The sequence below is a fragment of the Rhinoderma darwinii genome, chromosome 1, assembly GCF_050947455.1.
Source record: "Rhinoderma darwinii isolate aRhiDar2 chromosome 1, aRhiDar2.hap1, whole genome shotgun sequence".
Lineage (NCBI taxonomy): Eukaryota > Metazoa > Chordata > Amphibia > Anura > Rhinodermatidae > Rhinoderma > Rhinoderma darwinii.
The window spans coordinates 72,719,973-72,743,403 of record NC_134687.1 but is presented as its reverse complement, the minus strand read 5'-3'; the positions used below and the strand labels follow the sequence as shown (position 1 = coordinate 72,743,403).

The following is a 23,431-nucleotide window of genomic DNA, read 5'->3' as shown; positions in this document are numbered from 1 at the left end:
CTTCCAGTGCATTCCGAAAGTGTTCGGTTGTTGGGTTGTTACTGGGTGGGTTCGTATTTTGTGGACAGATGTCTTCCGATGGGCTGCTCTAATTCATGCGCCTATTTTGAAGCCTTCAGTTCATTCTTGGAATGGGTGATTCGTGAGGTAGCGGGAGTTGCCTCCGTCATCCATTACTTGAATGATTTCCTGTATGTAGGGCCGGCGGACTCACCGGTTTGCAGGAATTTCTTGGCAATGGTGGAGTGGGTTGCAGGTCGTTTTGGAGTGCCCCTTGCGCCAGATAAAACGGAGGGTCCGAGGTCGGTCCTGGTGTTTTTTGGAATCACAATTGATTCCGAGAGGATGGAATGCAGGCTCCCCCAGGAGAAATTGGAGGATTTGAAGTTGTTGGTGGGGAAGATTAAGTTGCAGGACTTGCAATCTCTCCTGGGGAAGCTTAACTTCACTTGTCGCATTATGCCTATGGGAAGGGTTTTCTGTAGAAGATTGGCGAGGACTACGGCGGGAGTGAAGGACCCCGCATCATTTTATTCGGTTGGGGGAGGAACATCGGGAGGATTTGAGAGTGTGGAGTGATTTCATGGGGCAGTAAAATGGGAGGTCCATCATCATGGCTCCGGTGGTGGAGAATGTTGATTGGGAATTGTTCACGGATGCTTCGGGGAGCATGGGCAGAGATAGGTTTGGTACGTAACTTGGCATTTTTGGAGTTGTTCCCTATTGTGGTGGAGGTGACTATTTGAGGAGACAGGTTTAGGAATAAGAAGGTACGTTTTCATTGTGATAACATGGGGGTGGTGATGGCAATTAATAATGTTTCGGTGTCATCTCCACCTGTTGTTTGTTTGTTATGGCATTTGGTCCTTCTTTGTCTATCATTGAATGCTTGGGTTACGGCTGTTCACATCCCAGGGTTGGATAACGCAATTGCGGATTGTCTTTCTCGTCTGCAGTGAGAGGGGTTTCGGCAGTTGGTCCCGGAGGCAGAAGCGATTGGGCTATCATGATCTCAGCACTTGTGGGAGCTGGTCTAGAGGCAGCGAATTGTCTGATCCGGTCTTCATTGGCTCCGGAGACATGGACCGCTTATGAGACGGCCTGCCGCGAATGGGAGACTTGGCTGGATGTGTTCGATGGAGTGGTTTCTTATGAGGATCAAGTAGTGGCGTTGTTGGCATTTTTGGGTCTGCTGCGGGCTGGTCGGTAGCGAAGGTCAATTCCTTCGTGGCGGCCCTAGCATTTGGTTTTAAATGGAGGTGTTTACGGGACGCCACAAAGGAATTTTTGGTAGGCCAGGCCCTGAGGGGGTTCCGTCCGGGGCGGGTGGCGCCTGATAGGCGGTGCCCGGTGTCGTTTGGGTTGTTAGAAAAATTGGGGAAGGCGGCGAAGGAGGTGTGCATGTCGGTGTATGAATCTGTCCTCTTTCAGTTGGCGTTTGCTTGGGCCTTTTTTGGTGCGTTGCGGGTGGGGGAGTTTGTGTCACCCAGTGGGGTGCGGCCTGGAGGGTTGTTGATGGATGATGTGGTGCACTTGGGGGTTCGGGTGGAGTTTTGGATTAGTCGGATCAGAGGGGGAGGTTGCAGCGAGTGGTGTTGAATGAGGTGGTGGGCGTGGTTATGTGTCCAGTTCGTTTGTTGGGGGCTTATTTCGGGTATGGTCGGTGTAGGGGTTGGCCTTTGTTGTGTCATGTAGATGGTAAGTTTCTGTCGAGGTACCAATTCACCATGGTGCTCCGAAAATGTTTGTCCTGCGTAGGTTTGGATGAGACGGCATTTACGCCGCACTCGTTTAGGATAGGGGCTGCCACAGAGGCAGTTAGGTGGAGTCTTGAGCCTGATGCAGTGCGGAGTATAGGGAGGTGGGAGTCCCAGCGTTTCCGGCTGTATGTTCGTCCTCATCTTGTTTGAGTGTTGGGGCGGGGGGTGCTGATTAGTTAGGGGGTGTTATGTTTAGTGAGGGGGGGGGCGGGTTAATGCTGCAGTGTTATTCTTAAGTGTCTGTATTAACGGTGCTGAATTTTTCTTTCAGATCCCTCCCCGTCCTCTGGTTTGGATTTTTGGACATTCCTATGTCCATTGGAGCTCGTTGCGGGCCGACGTTCGTCCGGACGGGCGGCAGCTGGGGTTTTCCAGGGCGACGGCCGTCGTGCTCTGGCTTGGTTTTCGGGGGAATGTCTTGGGGGAGGGTTCTGCCAGAGTTCCATCGCTGTGCTATGTTGGACCGTGCTCCTAATGTGTTGGTGCTACATATTGGGGGGAATAACCTGGGGGTACGGCCGTTTCGGGAGTTGATCCGTGACGTGAAGTATGATCTTCTGCGGTTGTGGGCGGATATCACTCGGGTATCGGTAGTTTGGTCGGAGATGGTGCATCGGCAGAGTTGGAGATCGGTGAGGTCGGTGGGTGGTATTAACAGGGCTTGTGTGAAAGTGAACAGGGCTGTGTCTGCTTTTGTGGTGCGGAATGGTGGAGTATTTGTGAGGCATTATGACTTTGAGGATGGTACAGGGAATTATTGGTTGGCTGATGGTGTGGATTGGACTGCGGTGGGCATTGATCTGTGGGATTTGTGGATTCAGGAGGGAATCGAACGGGCCATTTTGTGGAGGGGGAACTTGCATACTTGAGGTGGTCAAGGTATGCTCGTTGTGGCGGGTTTTGGGGGGGTCCTTGGAGTTGGTTAAATTTGGTGGGGGAGGGATGCATGCTGGTGATGGTCCCTCCCAGATTATACATGGTGGGGGATCTGGGCTCCTGCTGGGTGGGGTTCCGGGGAGCAAAATAGAAATGCTTTAGCCATCTGCGGTTCGCATGGTGCCCCTGAGCCTGTTGCAGGATGGCTGGGGGTAAAAATACAGATATGGGCAGAATGGTGCCAGATCCTTCTTATTAGCTCCAAGGACCTTCCCAATTTTCCGTATGGTGGGGTATGGTTTTCATGTGAATGTGGTGGTATTTTGTTAATGGTATTTATTAATGCGTTGTTTTTCTGTTTTGTTAATAAAATGGCTGCTGTGGCCAATTCATTCCAGCTCTAAGTCTCAGTGTCATCATTTGGTGGAAGAAAGGTAAAGGGATAGCTTAAAGGAGTTGGGAATGTCACACGCAGTTATTGTTTTAAGGGCTGATTCAAACGAACGTGCCGTTTTTGCGCACGCAAGAACCGCAGCGTTTTGCGTGCGCAAAAGGCACTTGACAGCTCCGTGTGCCCTGTTCATATAGATGCGCGGCTGCGTGCTTTTCGCGCAGCCGCCATCTTTATGACACTCCGTTTGGATGTTTGTAAACAGAAGAGCACGTGGTGCTTTTCTGTTTACATTCATTCTTTTACTGTTATTGCGCGAATAACGCTTGTCCCACGGAAGTGCTTCCGTGGGGCATGCTTGATTTTCACGCACCCATTGACTTCAATGGGTGCGTCATGCGCGAAAAACGGCGACACATAGAACATGTCGCGAGTTTTACGCAGCTGACTAACGCTGCGCAAAACTCACGGACTGTCTGCACTGCCCCATAGACTTTTCTAGGTCCGCGCGAGCCGCGTGAAAACCACGCGGCCGGCACGGACGCAAAACACGTTCGTCTGAATCCGCCCTAAGGGTTACGAAACCGTACTCTGTTTATCCCACGGTCAAGTATTTTAAACTAAAAGTTCTGAAACGTCTATCGTCCTTTATCTGCCTCTGTATTTCTGAAGCAACTTTCACTACAGACAAACATATTTAATAGACTTTTTGTCTCCCAATATTTTTTTTATATAATAAATTGTTACAATAAAACACGGACATAGTAGCAATGACCGGCATTCATCTGACTTCCACCTTGCTTGTTGTTGCCTCAGACCTGTTATCAGTGATTGTCGTGGATTGGTGCTCCAGGGATTGTCTGTGGGTGAAAAGTCTTCCCATAATTGTGCACGTTTATAGGGAACGATGCAATGAGAGCTGCTCTGTCTACTACTAGTACCTAACATAATCCCAACCATTGACCCTCCAGCATGAAATCATCACAGCATGAACCATTCTGCTGCCAAGAATTTGCACTGCGGATACACCTCTGACCTACAGTCCAAATAGTATACACGATTTATGAGTCAATGGCTTAGGGTATGTTCATATGAAGCACATCGATTCCACAATGTGGTTGTTTCACATACATGGATGTTTACAAAACCATTCAGATGTATGGAACAAACCTGGGATGTGTGAACGCACCTGAAGGCCTCATGCAGACGGTCATATCACAGTATCACAACTCAATTTCGTACAAAGTTATTATAGGACACCCATAGAAGTATATGGGGCTTTACTAGGGCCGGGCGATTAGGATCAAAATCACGATTAATTGAACATGTAACCTTGATTACGATTAATGAACGATTATTCAGGCCACATCCCTTTTTGCATACCATGCCCCCTATTTGCATTGAATTAATATTTATCCCCTGAGCCTGCTGGATACTACTGTGTATAATATACCCCCTGACACTGCCCCCACACAGTATAATGCTCCTATAATTTTCCACCACAAAGTATAATGCCCCTATAGCTGCCCTCCATACAGTATATTGCCCCCCATGACTGCCCTCCACAGTATAAGGCCCCATAACTGCCCTCCACACATTATAATGCCCCTATAATGGCCCTCCACACAGTATAATTTCCCTATAACTGCCCTCCACACAGTATAATTCCCCCATAACTGCCCTCCACACCATATAATGCCCCCTATAGCTGCCCTCCACACCGTATAATGACCCCTATAGCGGCCTTCCACACCATATAATGCCCCCTATAGCTGCCCTCCACACAATATAATGCCCCCATAGCTGCCCGACACATAGTATAATACCCCCATAACTGCCCCTTTGCAGCCTTCCACACAGTATAAAGTCCCCCATAGCTGCCCTCCACACAGTATAAAACCCCACAGCTGCCCCCACACAGTATAATGCTCCCATAGCTGCCCTCACAGTATATCCCCCTATAACTGCCCTCCACACAGTATAGTGCCCCTATAGCTGCTCCCACACAGTATAGTCGTCCCCCCCATAGCTGCTCCCACACAGTATAATACTGCCATAACTGCCTAATAAAATACATACTCAGCTAACCCCGCTCCAACGACGAGTGGAGGAGAGCCCTCTGCACCTCCAGTCTGTGTGGCTCGGCGCAGACAGGCGCGATTACATCACTACCTCTCACCTGTGTGCGCCGAGCCGTGAGTGTCCGGCGATACCTAGTGAATGATAGAGCAGGGACCTTACAGCTCGCTGCTCTACCATTGGATTTAACTGTATCTGCGTCTTCAGTTTTTCGATTAATTGCCCAGCCCTAGGGTTTACAGCACATTCGTATGCCTCCAGAGGTGTACAGAGATTTGTTTTCTGTCAGATTCCATACGCATCCGATAAAAACCCGTGGATTCCATATGCACAGAGGTATTATTTCCTAAAAGCATTGCTTCTACGGATGAACAGTTCCAGGCATTGTACAGTGACACTTACAGGCCCTGTGCCCAGAATATCAAATCACAGACTAGAAGGAAGATAATATGAATCAATTCAAAATGTTAATCACGCCTTCACTTTCTGACCCCTTGTCCTTTAGGGTCCATTGACACGTTGTGGTTAGAACCGCAATTCAAAAACCCTTAGTTTTTACCATGATTTGGTGTGCTTTTCTAGGTGTTTTTTTTGCCGCAACCGCATTGAAATACGCACCAAATCGCACAAAAAACGCATGCGGTTTTCGGAAGTGGTTTTTCGATTTGCTTCTAACCGCACGTCAATGCAACGTGTGAATGGACCCTAAGGCTGGATTCACATATTGCATATTTGTTGCATAATACAGTATATCTTCAGAAGGCTGCCTGCAGTCACCACTAAAGGGAGCTTACTGCATATGAATTTATAATTGAGTTCAATGGGAGTCACTCAGGATCCTAAAAGAGCTGGATGACAACTAATAACGATGCTATAACAGTATCCATTTTGGTTGTCAACTAGCTTTCCCAAAAAAATATAAATATATAGAAAAAATATCTAATTATCAAGCAGCAAATTTTAATAGCTTGACAGCAGAGGACAACTGAAGGACAAATCTTTGTTTTTATTTTAGGGAGAAAAACTCTATAGTTGCTTGATATGTATAGCTCTGTTATCCTTGTATGTACTATATTTAGTTTTGTATGATTTGTGGCACACGCTGCTCTATGATGTAGGTTAAAAAGTCATTAGATTCCCTTTTCAGGTCCCCAGGAGATTCTCAACGTCATCTAGTAATGGGAGTGTCCAGCAAAGTCTCCCGCCCTCCTCACTAACCCATAAGAGCAGCAGTCTTCTCCAGCACTTGCACACACTCACCTTCTACTAGTAAGAGACATGGCGGCTGAGCCACAACAAGCTCCAGGGCAGAGCCCCAAACCTGCACCCCAAAAAAGTCTAGTAAGTTATTATTTCGTTTACTTGTTTCCACTCTCTTTCATAACAGATATCTATGTTTAGAGGCAGGGACTGTGCTCGTATATGGCTGTTTTGCTTTGTTCTAATATTTTGTAGCACTACAAATGTCATGAAGATTAAATACAGTTGTGCGCATTCCTATTCTCTTGAGCTTTAGTTCACATGTTGCATTTTCTTGTTTTGGTAGATAAATTCCCATGTCTCTCAATGGTAGTTCATCAACCAAAACAAAAAACCGCATGCTAAAACGCAACATGTGAACCCAGCCTTACACGCGCACATCTCGTCAGACATATATGTGCTTATAATGGCCTTCTGTGGAGAAGTGTTCATAATAGAACAGGGCTCCCGGGTCCCCCTTTCATCCTCACCATGGTTGTGGTCGCTGTTCTCTGCTGTCTCCCTCTGTCCCAAAGACTTTGAATGGAACAGGAAACTCTGGATTCCTGTTCAAGTGATCGTGGTGCGGGCCCCCCCCCCAGCAATCATACTTTTACCACCTACCCTATGGATGGGTGATAAACGTCATTTGTGGCACAAGTGCTTTCCACATTAGTACTGTGACTCCCACTCAGGGAACTGACAGATATACAACAGAAGGGGAAAATGTACCAAGTGCCTTCCATGTCATGGGTATTTACTGCTTACCTGTATTAACCTTTCACTCCTTTCCACTCCTTATTGCAGTAAGGGCGTGCACTACCTAACGACTAGAACCAACAGGAACATTCAGAGCCAACACTCCGGCCTCCGTGCATTAATTCTGCAGCATATTAGAGTAGCAGCAAAGTGGATTAAGTTTGAACAAATGCAGAAAATCTGTGCGGAAACTGACCTGCTGTATGGATTCTCAATTTGCATCATGTCAATTTATCTTACATAAACGCTGCAGAGTTTCCGAAATTCCACAGTATTTCCGTCCCCTGTGCATTACCATTCTTAAATCAGTTCCAGTCATTTTAATTAAACTTCGGGCTTGTCCACACATAACGGAATTGCTGCATACTTTCGAATTGCGGACGGAAAATACGCAGGAGAATACAGTCGCAGCAAAGTGGGTGAGATTTAACAAATGTAATCCACACGCTGCGTAGAATTTCCATCCCGAAATTCACCCGCGGTTCGTATTTGTTGTTCAACAGCATGTCAATTCCTGCTGCGGAAAGTGGACTGAATTGCTCCGTTTTTCAGAGGAGATGTCACCATCTCAGTCTTAAAAAAAAAAACACAGCAAAATCTGCACCATTTTCTTCAGTAAAAAAACCGCAGGAAATGGTGCGGTTTTTCCGCAGCGGAATGTCTGCTCATTTTAGCGGAAATGCTGCAGAAACGACCCCATTCAGATGAATGGAACTGATTTTTTTTTTTTTAGTGGCAGAAATTTCTGCAACAAAATCTGGCACGTGTGAACTCACCCTTTCACATGTCAGTATTTTGCTTCAGCAAAAACCAGAAGTGGGTCCAAAACTCTCAAGAGGTGCAAATATTTCCATTATACTTTTTCTGAGTAGGTACTACTCCTAGTTTTGGCTTCAAAATACTGATGCAAAATTCGGACCTAAATACCGCCGTGTGAAAAGGCCTTAAGCCTTGTTCACATCACGTTTATGTCCTACGTTTAGTGTGTATAACAGGAAAGCTCCCCATGATCTACACGCTGAACGTGTACTTAGGGCTGCATTACCCGGACAGAGACCAAAAGAGTATCCTTTTGGCCTCGGTCGGGCTGGTAATAATCCGTATACCTTTTATTTATTCTAATTCTTTTTTTGAATAGGGGTCTATGGGCTTTGGACTGTGTGGCTTCCGTGACCGGACTCTGTTAAACGTATGCGTCGGGAAGCTCTAGTGACGTAACTCTCAATATGGGCAGTTATCACTGGAGCTTCACAACGGCGCAATGTCAGCTCTGTGGGATCCTCTGAGATCCACACAGCGACACCTCCCCCGACATGGCAGCCCTATCACACCTTCCAAGCAGCCGGAGTCCCCAGCCTATCAGTGGCATCCGTCACCTATATGCTTTAATTGTCTACGCTATAATTTTCACTGAAAGACATCGGTCACAGCCTACGTTTAACGCATACGTTGGGAACTTTTCTGGCATATATGTTAAACGTGGGCCAAAAACATGATGTGCTCAGAGCCTTACTGGCATAGCCGGTCATTGACCCGCTCATTTGACTGGTTGCTTTTTCTTGTTGCATAGAAAATGTCTGTCTGTGCCTGCACATAATACTACACCAACAAAAAAAGAAGAGAAAAAGGTTATTAGTAATAATAATAATAATTAATAGCTATTGAGTACACTGAATAAACCATAAGGGTATGTTCACACTGCTTATTTTCAAACGTTTTTCGGGCCGTAAACGGCCGAAAAGCAGCTAAAATATCGGAAGCAGAACGCCTCCAAACATCTGCCCATTAATTTCAATGGGAAAACGGCATTCTGTTCCGATGGGCAGTTTTTTTTACGCACCTGTTCTGAAAAACGGCCGCGAAAAAGAAGTGGATGTCACTTCTTCAGCCGTTATTGGAGCCGTTTTTCCATAGATTCTATAGAAAAACAGGTCCAAAAGCGGCCGTAAAAAACGCAATGAAAATCGCGGGTGGCTTAAACATCTGAAAATCAGAAGCTGTTTTCCCTTGAAAACCGCTCTGTATTTTCAGATGTTTCTGATTCTGTGTGTGCACATACCCTAAGGGTATGTTCACACGCAGAGTCAAAAACGTCTCAAAATATGGAGCTGTTTTCAAGAAAAAACAGCTCCTGATTTTCAGCCGTTTTTTGTGCCGCTCGCGATTTTTTCACGGATGTTTTTGGAGCTTTTTTCAATAGTCTATGGAAAATGGCTCCAAAAACGTCCCAAGAAGTGTCCTGCACTTCTTTTCCGTGGCCGTTTTTTACGTGTAAAAAAAGCTGCGAAACCCCCCCTTCAATTTTTCGGGCGTTTATGGCCCGAAAAACGGCCGAAAATAGGCCGTGTGAACATACCCTTAGACTATGGGGCAAATTTATTAATACCGGCTTAGACCCCCTGCACACGGCCGTGCCCATATTCACAACCGGTGATTATGGGCACGGAGGGCCGCGGACTGTCACCCACATTTGCGGGTCAATGTTCCCATTATAAAGTATGGTAGCACGGTCTGTAAAATAAAAAAAATAGGACATGTCCTATATTTTGCGGGTCCTTTTTACAGCCCGGACACCTTCCCGTAAATATAGGGGAAGGTGTCCGTGGCCAATAGAAATGAATGGGTCCGTAATTGCGGATCAAAATTATGGCGGCGTGCATGGGGCCGTAGCGCCACCATTCAGAGCTTGATAAATCCAGTCACAAAAATGTATGCAAAATATTATGGGTCCTCAGTGCTGGATGGGGGCACTTTGTCTAACAGAAAAAATAATTCTACAGGCCCATCCTGCATATAGAACAACTGCTTGCCCACTTGTAATAGCGCAGTAAACCTCCTGTTATTGATGCCCACAGACGCGGTCAACCGTAATAATATATTTACTGGTGGAATAATCCAAGAAAGTAATAATCCAGAGATCTGCTCCCCTGTCAGCTGATCGGATTGTTTCTACTCAAATACTTACATGCCAAGGTTTCCCCAGAGATTTGCTGCACTTATTAAACCTCTTTGGTCCTATAATGGCTCGACGACTCTATCATGTTCCACTTTTATTTTTTCCTTCTTTTGAATAAGTCAAGAGCAACATGTGTGATAATTTTTTACTTATTACTTTACAGATGCATTGCCCCATGTCCCATGCGCACAGGGAAGAATTTGGTAAAGTTATAAAGGAATGTAAAGAGGAGAGTTTCTGGTACAGAGGTAATCCATATGATCACTATTGGATACTGGATATAAGGTTGAGTACCACTTGGCGACCAAAGTGCGGCTGTAATGCATCAGAAGACTGCTCCGACGTGCGGTTTTACCGGATATCCGCACGGCCTTCAAATTGACTGGTAGTGGCCATGAGGTTTTATAGGTAAACAGTTTTTCCTGCAAAACTGCACATCCATTAACAATCAATTCAAAAACGCAAATTTTCAGTAAAACCGCACCTCGGCCGCGCTTTGGTCACTACGTGTTAACTCAGCCTTAGAGAACTCCTTAGACCTGTATTCAAACTCATATTTTTTTTTTATACTATACACTTTCTGTGCTGGAAATAAGCAAGGTATACTAGAGTCATGAAGGTCCTCCATGATGTTCTGAACTTTGGGACTCGGATGGACAGGGAAGGGGATGCTGGCGGCATTCAGACATCACCAGAAATCCAAGACTGTCCCACTTTATAAGGCGGCCTTTCTATACATTCTCAGTTCAGCTCTTAGGCTGTTTACACAGTGCAATTTTTGCAAGTACTGTATATTTTAGCTTGAGGTATACCTCCCCAACATTTAAATCCTCATTCATGGGCCATATTAACACTACCCTATACCCTCAGGAACGTCCACAAAGCCACCCAGAAATGCACACTTTTGAGATCTGATTCATGGGACAATCCTGCATAAAGCGGAACGGTTAGGGTATGTTCACACGGCAGCGTCCGTTACGGCTGAAATTACGGAGCTGTTTTCAGGAGAGAACAGCACTGTAATTTCAGACGTAATGGCATGTGCAGGCGTCTTTTGCTGCGTCCATTACAGACGTAATTTGAGCCGTTTTTCCATGGAAAACGGCTCCATTTACGTCTGAAGAAGTGACATGCACTTCTTTGACGCAGGCTTTTTTTTTTACGCGCCGCCTTTTGACAGCGGCGCGTAAAAAAAAATGACCGCCGGCACAGAACATCGTAAGACCCATTCAAATGAATGGGCAGATGTTTGCCGACGCTATGGAGCTGCATTTTCGGACGTAATTCGGGGCTAAAACGCCCGAATTACGTCCGTAAATAGTGTGTGTGTGTGAACCCAGCCTTAGGGTATGTTCACACGCAGTGTTTTCATGCGTAATTTTGGCGTTTTATGCCTCGAATTACGACTGAAAAAAAAAACCCTAATACGTCTACAAACATCTGCCCATTTCTTTCAATGGGAATTACGATGTTCTGTCCCCACGAGCCTTTATTTTATGCATCGCTGTCAAAATACGGCGCGTAAATTGACAGCTCGTCAAAAGACATGCAGAACACTTCTTGGGAAGTTTTTGGAGGCGTTTTTCATTGACGCCATTGAAAAATAGCTCCAAAAACGGCCGTAAAAATCGCCTGAAAACAGAAGGTATGCTTGAGGATACACCCCTTTTTTTTCTTTTTGGCTTACACAAAAAAAAAAATGCCACTAAAATAGTGTGAACACCGCCCGAGTTTGCTTCTAATGCCTGTCTTCTATATCTGAACATTTTAGTACTCATTTCTGGTTTTGGTTCTTGCAGCTCTGCCTCTGTCACTTACAAGCATGCTAGCCACGCAAGCCCTCATTTACCAAGGTAAGTAAGGACAAGATTCATTGGTTGCAGTCAGAATATATCGGAAGTTACATACGCCAGAATTCTGGCTGTTTGCGCAAAAAAAAAACTGGCGTACATGCCTCGCGTCAGATTTATTATTTATCTTAGACAATTTTGGCTTCTTGCTAGAGTTCTGAAAGTGTCTAGAAAAGGGGACATGGCTTAAAATGCACCCAAATGTTGGCGCAAAATAATGGTCTAAAAGCCAACCAATAGGTGGTGCAAGGAAAAGCGTCTAACAAAATGGGGCCAATTTGACATACAGCCTGCACCCCTGTGATAAATTTGTCACGTCTTCTGCAGCATGTGCAGCAAACGATCAGCGACCATTCACTTTTGTCGATCGCTTCTTTATGCTGCTTTAAAAATTATTAACTCCTTCCCAACATCATACATCATGTTTCTCAGTCATAATGGAATGGACAACATTGGGTTAATGTGTGTGGTACATGATGGGGTTAATTACTATAAATGTGAGGCACATGAAGGTATTAAATTCATCACACCTCGTGCCTCACATTAATAACGTAAAGCAGTTTTTCGTTTATTTTTTACAGCGTACATAAATGACGCTATTAATTTGTTGTGCAGGTTATTACGGTCGTGATGATACCGAATATGTGTGTATTTTATGGACTGAGACTTTTAATGTTTATTGTAAAAAAATGTGTGTATTTTTTTATTATTTAACATTACTTTAACTTTTTTTATTTTGCAACTTTTGAATGTACTGGCAGCTGTCTGTCTGTCTTTTTTATTTATTTTTTATTTTTTTTTTCAAGCGCTGCTTTCCAAAGCGGAAATTCTGTTTGAAAAACTGCACCACAATGTGGTACAATTTGTCGGACAGAAAGTACTGCGGGTTCCAGGTCGGATACGCTGCGGTTTTTACGCAGCGTATCGGACCAGTGGGAACCCGGCCTAACAAGCGGGATATATTATATATATTTTTTTTATATATATATTCTAAATGCAAGTCTTGAACATTAACGACTTGCGAATATCGACGATCATTTTTGCTATTTATCATTTAGTGTAAAAGGACCTTAAGGCTATGTTCACACTGAGTTTTTTGCAGGCGGAAATTCTGCCTCAAAATTCAGTTTGGAAGTTTGAGGCAGATTTTCCTCTCCCTGCATGCCGATTTTCACTGTTTTTTTCCCGCGGCCATTGAGCGCTGCAGGGCATAAAACGCAGCGAAATGCGCTTTTTCTGCCTCCCATGGATGTCAATGGGAGGTCAGAGGCGCAAACGCCCAAAGATAGGGCATGTCCCTTCTTTCTCCCGCGAGACGGTTTTACCGCTCGCGGGAAAAAGACTCCTCCGCCTCCCATTGAAATCAATGGGAGGCATTTTCGGGCTGTTTTTGACAAGTTTTGCGGCGCGGTTTCCGCGTCAAAAAACTGTGTGAAAGTAGCCTTAGTGTAGGAACACACAGCGGAAACTGGATTTTCCCCAATGGATTTCATTGCAAAAAATCTGCGGCGCAAATCTCATCCCCACACAGCAGAAAAAAGATATCATATATTGACCTGTGGTTGACGGAATCGCTGCTTTTCTGTTGCGGGTTTTCCCCCATTGAATTCAATGAAGTGGTAAAACCCATAACCACTGTGTGTTGCGACTTTTGCAGCGGAAACGATGCAAATCCGCCCAAAAAAAATCTCAAATGAAAATATTTGTTTTTTATTTGAAAATGATTAAAAAAAAGCTCATACTTACTCCCTGCAGTAGTTCTAGCAACTCAATCCTCTCTTCTGAGCGCAGCCCGGCCTCCTGAGATGACATTTCATCCCATGTGACTGCTGCAGCGGTCACATGAACTATAGCCTCATCACAGGAGGCCGGGATGTGCTCAGAAGACAGACAGATGCATCGCCATGACTATGGGCGGGTAAGTTAAAATCCTTATTTTTTGCTGCAGGATTTCTGCAGTGGACATGCCGCCCGAAAAACCGCACCACCTCGTACTGGGGCGGATACTCTGTGTAGTTTTACGCAGTGTATTCGACCTGATTCTGCTGTGTGTGCTCCTACCCTGACGCCAGGTTCTCACGGGTCGGATACGCTACGTAAAAACTATGCAGCTTATCCAACCTGGAACCCGCAGCACATTCAGTCCGAAAAACCGCACATACTTACCCCTCCGTGGCTGTCCGGTCCGGCTTCCTGGATGACGCTAAAGCCCATGTGACCACTGCAGCCTGTGATTGGCTGCAGCAGTCACATGGGATGAAACGTCATCCCAGGAGGCCAGACTGGAGGAAGAAGCACGTTTGTTTTCTCAGTTATTTTTGCGGCGGAATTGCTGCGATTCTGCCGTAACACTTGGCTTTCTATTGTGGGTTTTGCATCCCTATTAAATTCAACGGGGAAAACCCGCAGCAGAAAAGCAATGAAAACGCAGAATAAATTGACAAGCTGCGGATTTAAATTCCAACTTATTAACTTCTCCACTGTTTTTTTTTCTGCAGCATGGGCATGAGATTTTCAAAATCTTTTCCACTATGCTGCTACCATAAATGCTGTCGAATTTCCACTCAGAATTCCGCAGTGTTTACGTGGGAACCCGGCCTGTGTGGGTACAGCACACATCTCGGTTTCCTAGATCGCTGTGTGTCTTCAGGACAGAAGTTTACAATTTGGGCAGGATTCCAATATTCCCGTTACTGATTGGTCGCTTTCACTTAATCATGTCAACATACACTTACTTACTGGTGAGCTTGTGCCAATGCACAGCAGCCAATCTGAACACACTGATCTTCAGTGCAAAGAATAAGGGTGGAGCAGCAGCCTGAGTCACTGATAAGAGTAGGTGTTTCTGACTACCTGGTCAGACATGCTTAGACAAGTATTTTTCTCTCAGGCTGGGTTCACACGAGCACATTAACGTCCGTAATGGACGGACGTATTTCGGCCGGAAGTCCCGGACCGAACTCAGTGCAGGGAGCCGGGCTCCTAGCATCATAGTTATCTACGACGCTAGGAGTCCCTGCGCCTCTGCAGGAATACTGTCCCGTACTGTAATCATGTTTTCAGTACGGGACAGTAGTTCCACGGAGAGGCAGGGACTCCTAGCGTCGTACATAACTATGATGCTAGGAGCCCGGCTCCCTGCACTGAGTTCGGTCCGGGACTTCCGGCCGAAATACGTCCGTCCATTACGGACGTTAATGTGCTCGTGTGAACCCAGCCTCAGGCCCCACCAGCCAGAACATGGTCATACCTGAGCTTTATCATTAAGGTCCCTGACAAAATTTTAAAAAATATGCTCAATTCAGGTTTAATTTTTCTCCTAAACCCAGTATATCATTAATATAAATACAAAATGAGTCAACTATGTTGCTAAACCAGAGATTGGTGCAGAAAGAGGACTGTGCAGCATATAAATCAGTTATGCCAAAACGGTGCTTCACTAACTGGGGTACGCCTCAGATTTTGAGAAACCCTGGCCAAGACCTTATTCACACGAGCGTATTTCACGTCTGTGTTACGCGCGTGAAAAAAACTGACATCACACGGACCTATGCAATTCAATGGGGCCATTCAGACATTGTTTTTCACGCAGCGTGTCCGCTGCGTGAAACTCACTGCATGTCCTATAGTTGTGCGTTTTTTGCGCATCACGCACCCATTGAAGTCAATCGGTGCGTCAAAATCACGGACGTACTGTCCGTGATTCGCGCAACAGTTGCTAAAGAAATGATGAGAAAAAGAAAACCACCTCCTTCAGTTTATTTTGGTGACGTAAAAAACGCATGACATACGCGCGTAAAAAGCTCCGTTAGGGGACTCCATCACAGATCCGACAGGGTTTGCTGGAGTGTACCGGAGACAATAGCACAGCATGCTGCACTATTGTGTCCGGTAAAATCACGGAGACCCTGCAGAAAGCCGTCAGAACCCATTAAAGTCAATGGGTTTCGTCGGCAACCGTTCACGCAGGTGTGAACCCAGCCTTAGACTAACATGCAGCTAATCTGCAGTCTCTGATCATAAGTGTACCTGAATGGAGCAGAGCTAAAAAAAAAAGCAACCAATACTGACGAACCCATAGGTTCGTGCCGAAATGGAGTTGTGCTTTAAGAATTACCAGATAAGTTATAATTATATTTTGTTCATATCAAATCTGTTATAAATAAATTTTGGCTCATTAGATTTGTTTTTCTCTCCAGGATATCTGTCGAAAAACAAACGATTTGGTTCCTTGCCAAAACTTGCATGTAAGTATGAGAGCTTATCATGGTGACGTTCATGGTATCATACCAATGGCAGTCTCTGCTGAGTGCAAACAAAGAGATCATGTTCTTTGGAAAAATCTGAAGTAAATTATTAACATACCGTGGAGTAACGAACGTCCTTTTGTGTGACACAGTGGCTGGCATCCTCGGGTTTGCTATTGGAAAGATATCCTATGTAGGAACATGCCGGCAAAAGTTTGAGAAACTGGGGGTGCAGAACCCATTCGAAGCTGGATTTGCCCCTGGTGTGGCTGGTGCATTTGGTCCTGGATTTTTCAGACGTCATGACAAGTATGTGTCATAAATAAAGTACGTAATCACGTATAATCACAGTTTCTTGATATCAACAGATTAACGGCCCTTTTACTTCGGCCAATAAGAGGCCAATGCAGCGAGCGCCGATCAACCAGACATCGTTGATCAGTGCTTGTTTGGTCCGGTCACTCAGAGCTATGGATGGGGACGAGCGGATATTACTCCGATCGCTGGTCCCCATACATTATCATCATGTTGGCAGTGCGTCTCCCTGTTTACACAGGGAGATGTGCTGCCGACGACGATATTCACTTTTTTAAAACTATACGACCAGCAGATGATTGAGCGTTTGCTCGTTCATCTGCTGATCGTTCCCCAGTTTACACATGGCAATTATCCGCACCGAGCGTTATATTAATGCTCGTCTGCCCGATGATCGTCCTGTGTAAAACCCCCTTAAAGCTATGTTCACATACTCGGGTCACTGCTTATCAAACCTGCTAGTAATACAAGTGTCTGCTAAGTAACAATGACCTTACTTTCACCAGGCATTGTCACCACACCTGTGAGGAATGCAAAAAGAAATGTGCCAAGGACAAAGAGCAGAGCGCCCAGCCCCCCACTAGTTCCTCCTGAGCTTGCGTAGGTATGATCCCTGCTGCTAGAGGAAGAATAGATATAATGTTCAAGCTAACAAATCTACCAAAGCTTAAAACGGGTATTCCAGCATTTTCCACATATCCAAAGCGCTGTGTTTGGCTGTCTCTGTCAGCCCGTAGACTTTGAACGGAGTGGCACTGCGCATGCCCGTCCTCCACTCCATTCAAATTCTTTCTAGCCACCGTTGGGAGGACCCAGTTATGGTGATCGGTGGGGTCAGACCCCTATTGTTCTAGTATTTTTCACCAGTGGATAGGTGAAAAATGCTGGAGGCTGAAACATCCCTACTTAGAGTCTATTTCTGAAAATTCATGCAAACAAGGTAGTATGAGATATACAGTAGTGTGCATGAAATTATATATGACAGCTCCATACAGCAACAGTTGAATTGAGCAGTAGTACAGCTCCTATAGACTCTGTAAAGCCTCTTCACACAGGACTCTGCAATTTGCATAATACCTAAGAGTCATACGTGATAAATCTGTCCTTATTGCTGTGCTTACCGGCTGTCAAGCTAAGTTTTAACTTAGTGTCTCCAAACAAATTCATTAAAGGGGTATTCACAACATTTACAGCATATCCACAGGATATGTTATAAATTTCTGATAAAACAGGGGTCACAAGACACCGGTTTGGCGGGTGTGGCGGCCACTCTCCTCATTCAGTGGGAGTTGCATATACAGCCGATCAAGCGCTACTCCCATACAACAAAAGGGCATGCACAGCGGTCTCTCCAATAGTCCTCATCTGGAATCGGCAGCTTGCGGCCGCCAGATGAGACAGGGGTCGGGTGACCCCTCTTTCTTAATATGGGTGCGGGTCCCAGGGATCTATCAGACATTCATGGCATATTTTGTGGCTATACCATAAATATCGAAGTTGGAAATACTCCTTTAAGGTTACGTTCACACGGGCAATTTTCAGCCGTTTTTTGGTCCGTAAACACCCCGAAAAACGGCTAAATGCGGGGGCTGAATGCCTCCAAACATCTGCCCATTGATTTCAATGGGAAAAACGGCGTTCTGTTCCCACAGGGAGTCTTTAAAAACAGTCGCGTAAAAAGAAGTGCATCTCACTACTTCAGCCGTTTTTCATTGACTCAATAGAAAAACCGCTCCAAAAACGGCCATAAAAAAAAAAACGTGAGTTTCTTAACAACTGGCTGAATATCCATTTGTTTTTGCTATTTTTATACCCACTTCAGTGAGCTACAGAATTCTGGGCCCCTTGTAGCTCGTGCCCCCGAACTCAGGCCGATTACATACCCACCTATATAATGAAAATTCTTAGGAACTATAAGGTCCTGTTCACACTTTTTGCAGGCAGAAAATTCTGCCTCAAAATTCCGTCTGGAATTTTGAGGCAGATTTTGATCTGCCTGCACGTCGTTTACCGCGTTTTTCACCCACAGCTGTTTAGCGCCGCGGGCAAAATAGCTTTCTCTGCCTCACATTGTCAATGAAAGGTCCGACACGTAAACGGCAGAAGATGGGGCATATCGCTTTTTTTCCACTAGCTGATTTTACTGCTCGCGGGGAAAAAAAACTCCTCCATGAAGTCAATGGGAGACGTTTTCGGACGCTTTTTGGCGCATTTTCCGCCAATGCTTCTGCGTCAAAAAAAAGCTGTGTGAACAGGGCCTCTGTCTGATTTTGACCTGCCTGCACTCTTTGCCACGTTTTTTTTTTAGCCACGGCCACTGAGCGCCACTGGCAAAAAAAAACGCAGCGAATACAGCTTTCTTTGCCTCCCATTGATGTCAAAGGGAGGTCAGAGAAGGAAACACTTGAAGAAAGGGCATAACGCCTTTTTCTCACAAGTGTTTTTCTTTCCTCTCACGGGATTAAAATGCCTCCACCTCCCATTGAAATCAATGGGAGGCGTTTTCGGCGCAGTTTCGAGTAAAAAAAACTCTGCGTGAACATACCCTTATGGTTTTAAGCAATACTCACAGGGGTATTAACCATGTTGGGTAGTGTGCAGAGTGCTGCATTGTATTGTACAGTTTTATTTGTATTTTTTTTATTATGTTTCCTTAGGTTACCACCATGAATGTGGAAGCACCGCTTGGCATAAATATCTCATTTTCTATTTCTTGTTTATAATAAAACAGATTATTGTTTTTTACAGTATCTTGTCCCAAATGATTTGAATGTTTGTTTCATACATCCTATCTCATGAAAACCTACTTCAAAGAATTTCTCTTGTGGTAAACCTGTAATCCATTTACATCATATGAATACAGACCAATGCATTAACCCCTTACCGCACCAGGACGCACCGGCACGTCCTGCATTGAAGTGCTTTAAGGCACAGGGACGTACCGGTGCGTCCCGGCTAAAAACTATCACCCTGTCAAAGGACAAAGTGACAGAACTGTGCCGTCAACTGTTTAGGACAGTTGATCGGCACAGTAAGACGGCAGTGGACCAATCACAGCGGTCTCCTGCCGGCGTTCGCTGTGATTGGTCAGTCAAAGCAGACTGCCCAATCACAGCTCCATGACGTGGTGTATGTGATGGCGCTGGCTCAGAAGCTGGCTTCTGAGCCAGAGCTATCACCGCCGGTAATCAGATGTCCGACACCCCTCTGCAACGGCCAGGACCGGAGCTAGGCTCCGATCCGGCCGATTAACTCCTTCGATGCATCGATCAATGCGATCGATGCATCGAAGTGTCTTGTAGCCTGTCGGCAACAACGATGGTTGCCACGGGCGCGGGTGTCAGCTGTTTGTCACAGCTGACATCGTGCTCTAATGGCCAGGACTGGCTAGGCTCCGATCCGGCCGATTAACCCCTTAGATCGCACCCTATGGTTGCTAATGACAACCATCGGCACCCGCGGGTGTTCCGATGGTTGCTATGGCAACCGTAGCCTAACAATCACTTCCTAGTACGGAAGCCTATTAGGCCCCGCCAGGAGGCGTAGCCTAATAGGCTTGCTGTCAGTGGATAGCGGACAGCTCTAACACACTGCACTATGTAGGTAGTTCAGTGTATTAGAATAGCGATCAGGGCTTCATGCCTTCAAGTTCCCTAGTGGGACACAAAAAAAAAGTTAAAACAAGTTAATAAAAATGTTGTAAAAAGTTAAAAAAAAAAGTTTCATGAAAAAAATAAGTTTCAAAAAACAAGTCTTTTATTATAGGAAAAACAAAAAAACATTAAAAAAGTACACGTGATATCCCCGCGTCCGTAACGACCCAAACTATACACCGTAGAAAAAATTTAATAAACTATTCCAGAATCGCTGTTTGTTAGTCGCTACCCCTCGCAAAACAGAATAAAAAAAGGGATCTAAAAGTTGCATGTACCCCAAAATTATACCATTAAAAACTGCAGCCCGTCCCGCAAAAAACAAGCCCTCCCGCAGCTTTTTTGATGGAAAAATAAAAAAAGTTATGGCTCTCAGAATCTGGTGACACAAAAAATTAATTTGAAACAAGTGATTTTATTGTGCACACGCTGCAAAGCATAAGAGAAACTATATACACATAGTATCACCGTAATCGTACCAACCCGCAGAATAAAGTAAAATTGTCATTTATAGCGCAAGGCGAACGCCGTAAAAAAAAAACAATCAGAATTGCAGGTTTTTGGTCACCTTGCTTGTCAAAAAAAATTAAATACAAGGTGATCAAAAAATCTCATGTACCCCAAAATGGTACCAATGAAAACTACAGATTGTCCCGCAAAAAATAAGCCCTCACTCAGCTCCGGTGGAGAAAAAAAATAAAGAAGTTCTGGCTCTCAGAATATGGCGATGCAAAATGTGCAGAGTGTTCCAAAAGCGGATAAGATCGGGCGCCATTTATCAGTGCGACACCGGCCACATATCTATGAATTATATGATCACTTTTTATTCTATATTTTGGGAGGGTTGATGACCAAAAAGTAGTGAATCAGACATTGTTTAATATTTTTTTTTTGCGGTGTTCACTGTGCAGGAAAAATGATAGTTTTATAGTTTGGGTCGTTCCGAACGCGGTGATACCAAATGTGTACTTTTTTTTTAACGTTTTCATTTTTTTCCTAGAATAGACTTATTATAGGAAAAAAAGCATTTTTTGTTTTTGTAACCTTTATAACTTGTTTTTACACTTTTATAAAACTGTTTTTTTTACTTGAAGACCTGCAGCACTGATGGCTGCTATGATACATTACACTACCTAGGTAGTGTAACGTATTATAAACTGTCAGTGTGACGCTGAGAGTCACACTGACAGGAAGCCCATGAGGACCAGCCTCTGGCTGGTTCTCATAGACTGCCGTGCATGCCAGACCCAGGGGCTGTTGTATGGCCTCCGGTTTTGCCTTATAACCGATTGCAGCACCCGCAATCGGTCCTCGGGAAAGTTGGTTGCAGCAACAAACGTCCCCTGCGATCGCAGCAACAAACGTCCCCTGCGATCGCAGCAACAAACGTCCCCTGCGATCGCAGCAACAAACGTCCCCTGCGATCGCAGCAACAAACGTCCCCTGCGATCGCAGCAACAAACGTCCCCTGCGATCGCAGCAACAAACGTCCCCTGCGATCGCAGCAACAAACGTCCCCTGCGATCGCAGCAACAAACGTCCCCTGCGATCGCAGCAACAAACGTCCCCTGCGATCGCAGCAACAAACGTCCCCTGCGATCGCAGCAACAAACGTCCCCTGCGATCGCAGCAACAAACGTCCCCTGCGATCGCAGCAACAAACGTCCCCTGCGATCGCAGCAACAAACGTCCCCTGCGATCGCAGCAACAAACGTCCCCTGCGATCGCAGCAACAAACGTCCCCTGCGATCGCAGCAACAAACGTCCCCTGCGATCGCAGCAACAAACGTCCCCTGCGATCGCAGCAACAAACGTCCCCTGCGATCGCAGCAACAAACGTCCCCTGCGATCGCAGCAACAAACGTCCCCTGCGATCGCAGCAACAAACGTCCCCTGCGATCGCAGCAACAAACGTCCCCTGCGATCGCAGCAACAAACGTCCCCTGCGATCGCAGCAACAAACGTCCCCTGCGATCGCAGCAACAAACGTCCCCTGCGATCGCAGCAACAAACGTCCCCTGCGATCGCAGCAACAAACGTCCCCTGCGATCGCAGCAACAAACGTCCCCTGCGATCGCAGCAACAAACGTCCCCTGCGATCGCAGCAACAAACGTCCCCTGCGATCGCAGCAACAAACGTCCCCTGCGATCACATGACCGGAACCTGAACCAATTAGGTCCCAATCATGTCGCCGGGACCAGAGGCAGGGGATAACAGCGCGATCCGGGTGTCAGCGCTACTCTGAGACACTCGCGCTTTTAACACCCACCGTGAATTCACGTTGGTGCTGCACAGAGCCCAGCAAGCACCGATGTGAATTTACTGTGGGCGGTCTGGAAGTGGTTAAATATTTTAAATATTAGGATCACAGGATTAATATATAATTCCCTTTAACTAACAAAAGCTCTATACAAGTGATCTTGGAATAAATATTATTGGCATGTGGGGACATGGGAGGACGCTCTATTGCATCGTATGTTCCGACACTCCACATGTGCCAAAATCAGTTTGCCCTTCCATCACCCACTTTGTCCGGTTTCCCAATACATGAGACAGGTTTAATCCAGTCTCTATAAAATCCACCTTGTCCTGCTTCTGCAGCGTTCATACTAGACGCTGCGAGATTGGACGATGGAAGGGAGTGGGGTGAGCGTCACAGCCAATGACATGCTGTTACGTCGCCTAGAAGGAGCGGAGCTACAGTTGCGTCCCATTGCCTAGGGAAGGGGTCTCCATTCAGCGGACGTAGATATAGAGCCACCGCATGTAGACACGATATCTCTACCTCTCTCCTTATGAGAGAGGGGACCCCACTCTGTTTGGAGGGGGGGGGGGTTGGGAGTCACTGGATATAAAAGGGAGGAGGAATCCCTTGTAGTTGTGATGTCAGACACCAGGGACAGGCGTTGGCTCTGACACCTGGAGACCGAAGGTGATTTCTTGCCACTACAGGCGTGCTTTCACTTGAAAGCTTTCTTCATATAGACAGCCATAATAATCTTGTCGCAGCACCCATGAAATCCGGGTAAAGCGTTTTTTTGTTTTTTTTTTTACCCATCGCCCCTGAGGAATAGTCTGGTTAAGAGGTAACACGTTGGGAGGACTTTTATTTTTTGAAGAGAGGCTACCTGATTCCTTTGCATTGACTGACTAGATGGATCACTTCCAGTATCTAAATGGGTAGGAGGGTTACTGGCCCCTAAATACCATATCATTTCTACTATCATTTATGAAAGGCAGACATATATGTTGGTGGAACCTTCTCACAAAGAAAAATACAGATTTAGGCCTCATTTACACGAGCG

The 23,431-nt window shown here is 45.6% G+C and overlaps 1 protein-coding gene across 2 annotated transcripts; it reads left to right on the top strand.

The window, feature by feature from the left end:
* Window positions 1-6,338: 6,338 nt before the first annotated feature.
* Window positions 6,339-19,222, top strand: OCIAD2 (OCIA domain containing 2). 2 transcript variants are annotated; one of them, XM_075859635.1, is made up of 7 exons: window positions 6,339-6,447; window positions 10,224-10,308; window positions 11,860-11,913; window positions 16,110-16,157; window positions 16,310-16,466; window positions 16,979-17,072; window positions 19,130-19,222. In XM_075859635.1, the coding sequence occupies exons 1-6, from the start codon at window positions 6,385-6,387 to the stop codon at window positions 17,064-17,066; spliced, it is 495 nt and encodes a 164-aa protein (XP_075715750.1). In that variant the 5' UTR covers window positions 6,339-6,384; the 3' UTR covers window positions 17,067-17,072; window positions 19,130-19,222. The 2 variants fall into 2 exon arrangements, with proteins under 2 accessions (XP_075715750.1, XP_075715746.1); XM_075859631.1 differs by having other exon boundaries at window positions 16,979-17,076.
* Window positions 19,223-23,431: the final 4,209 nt, after the last annotated feature.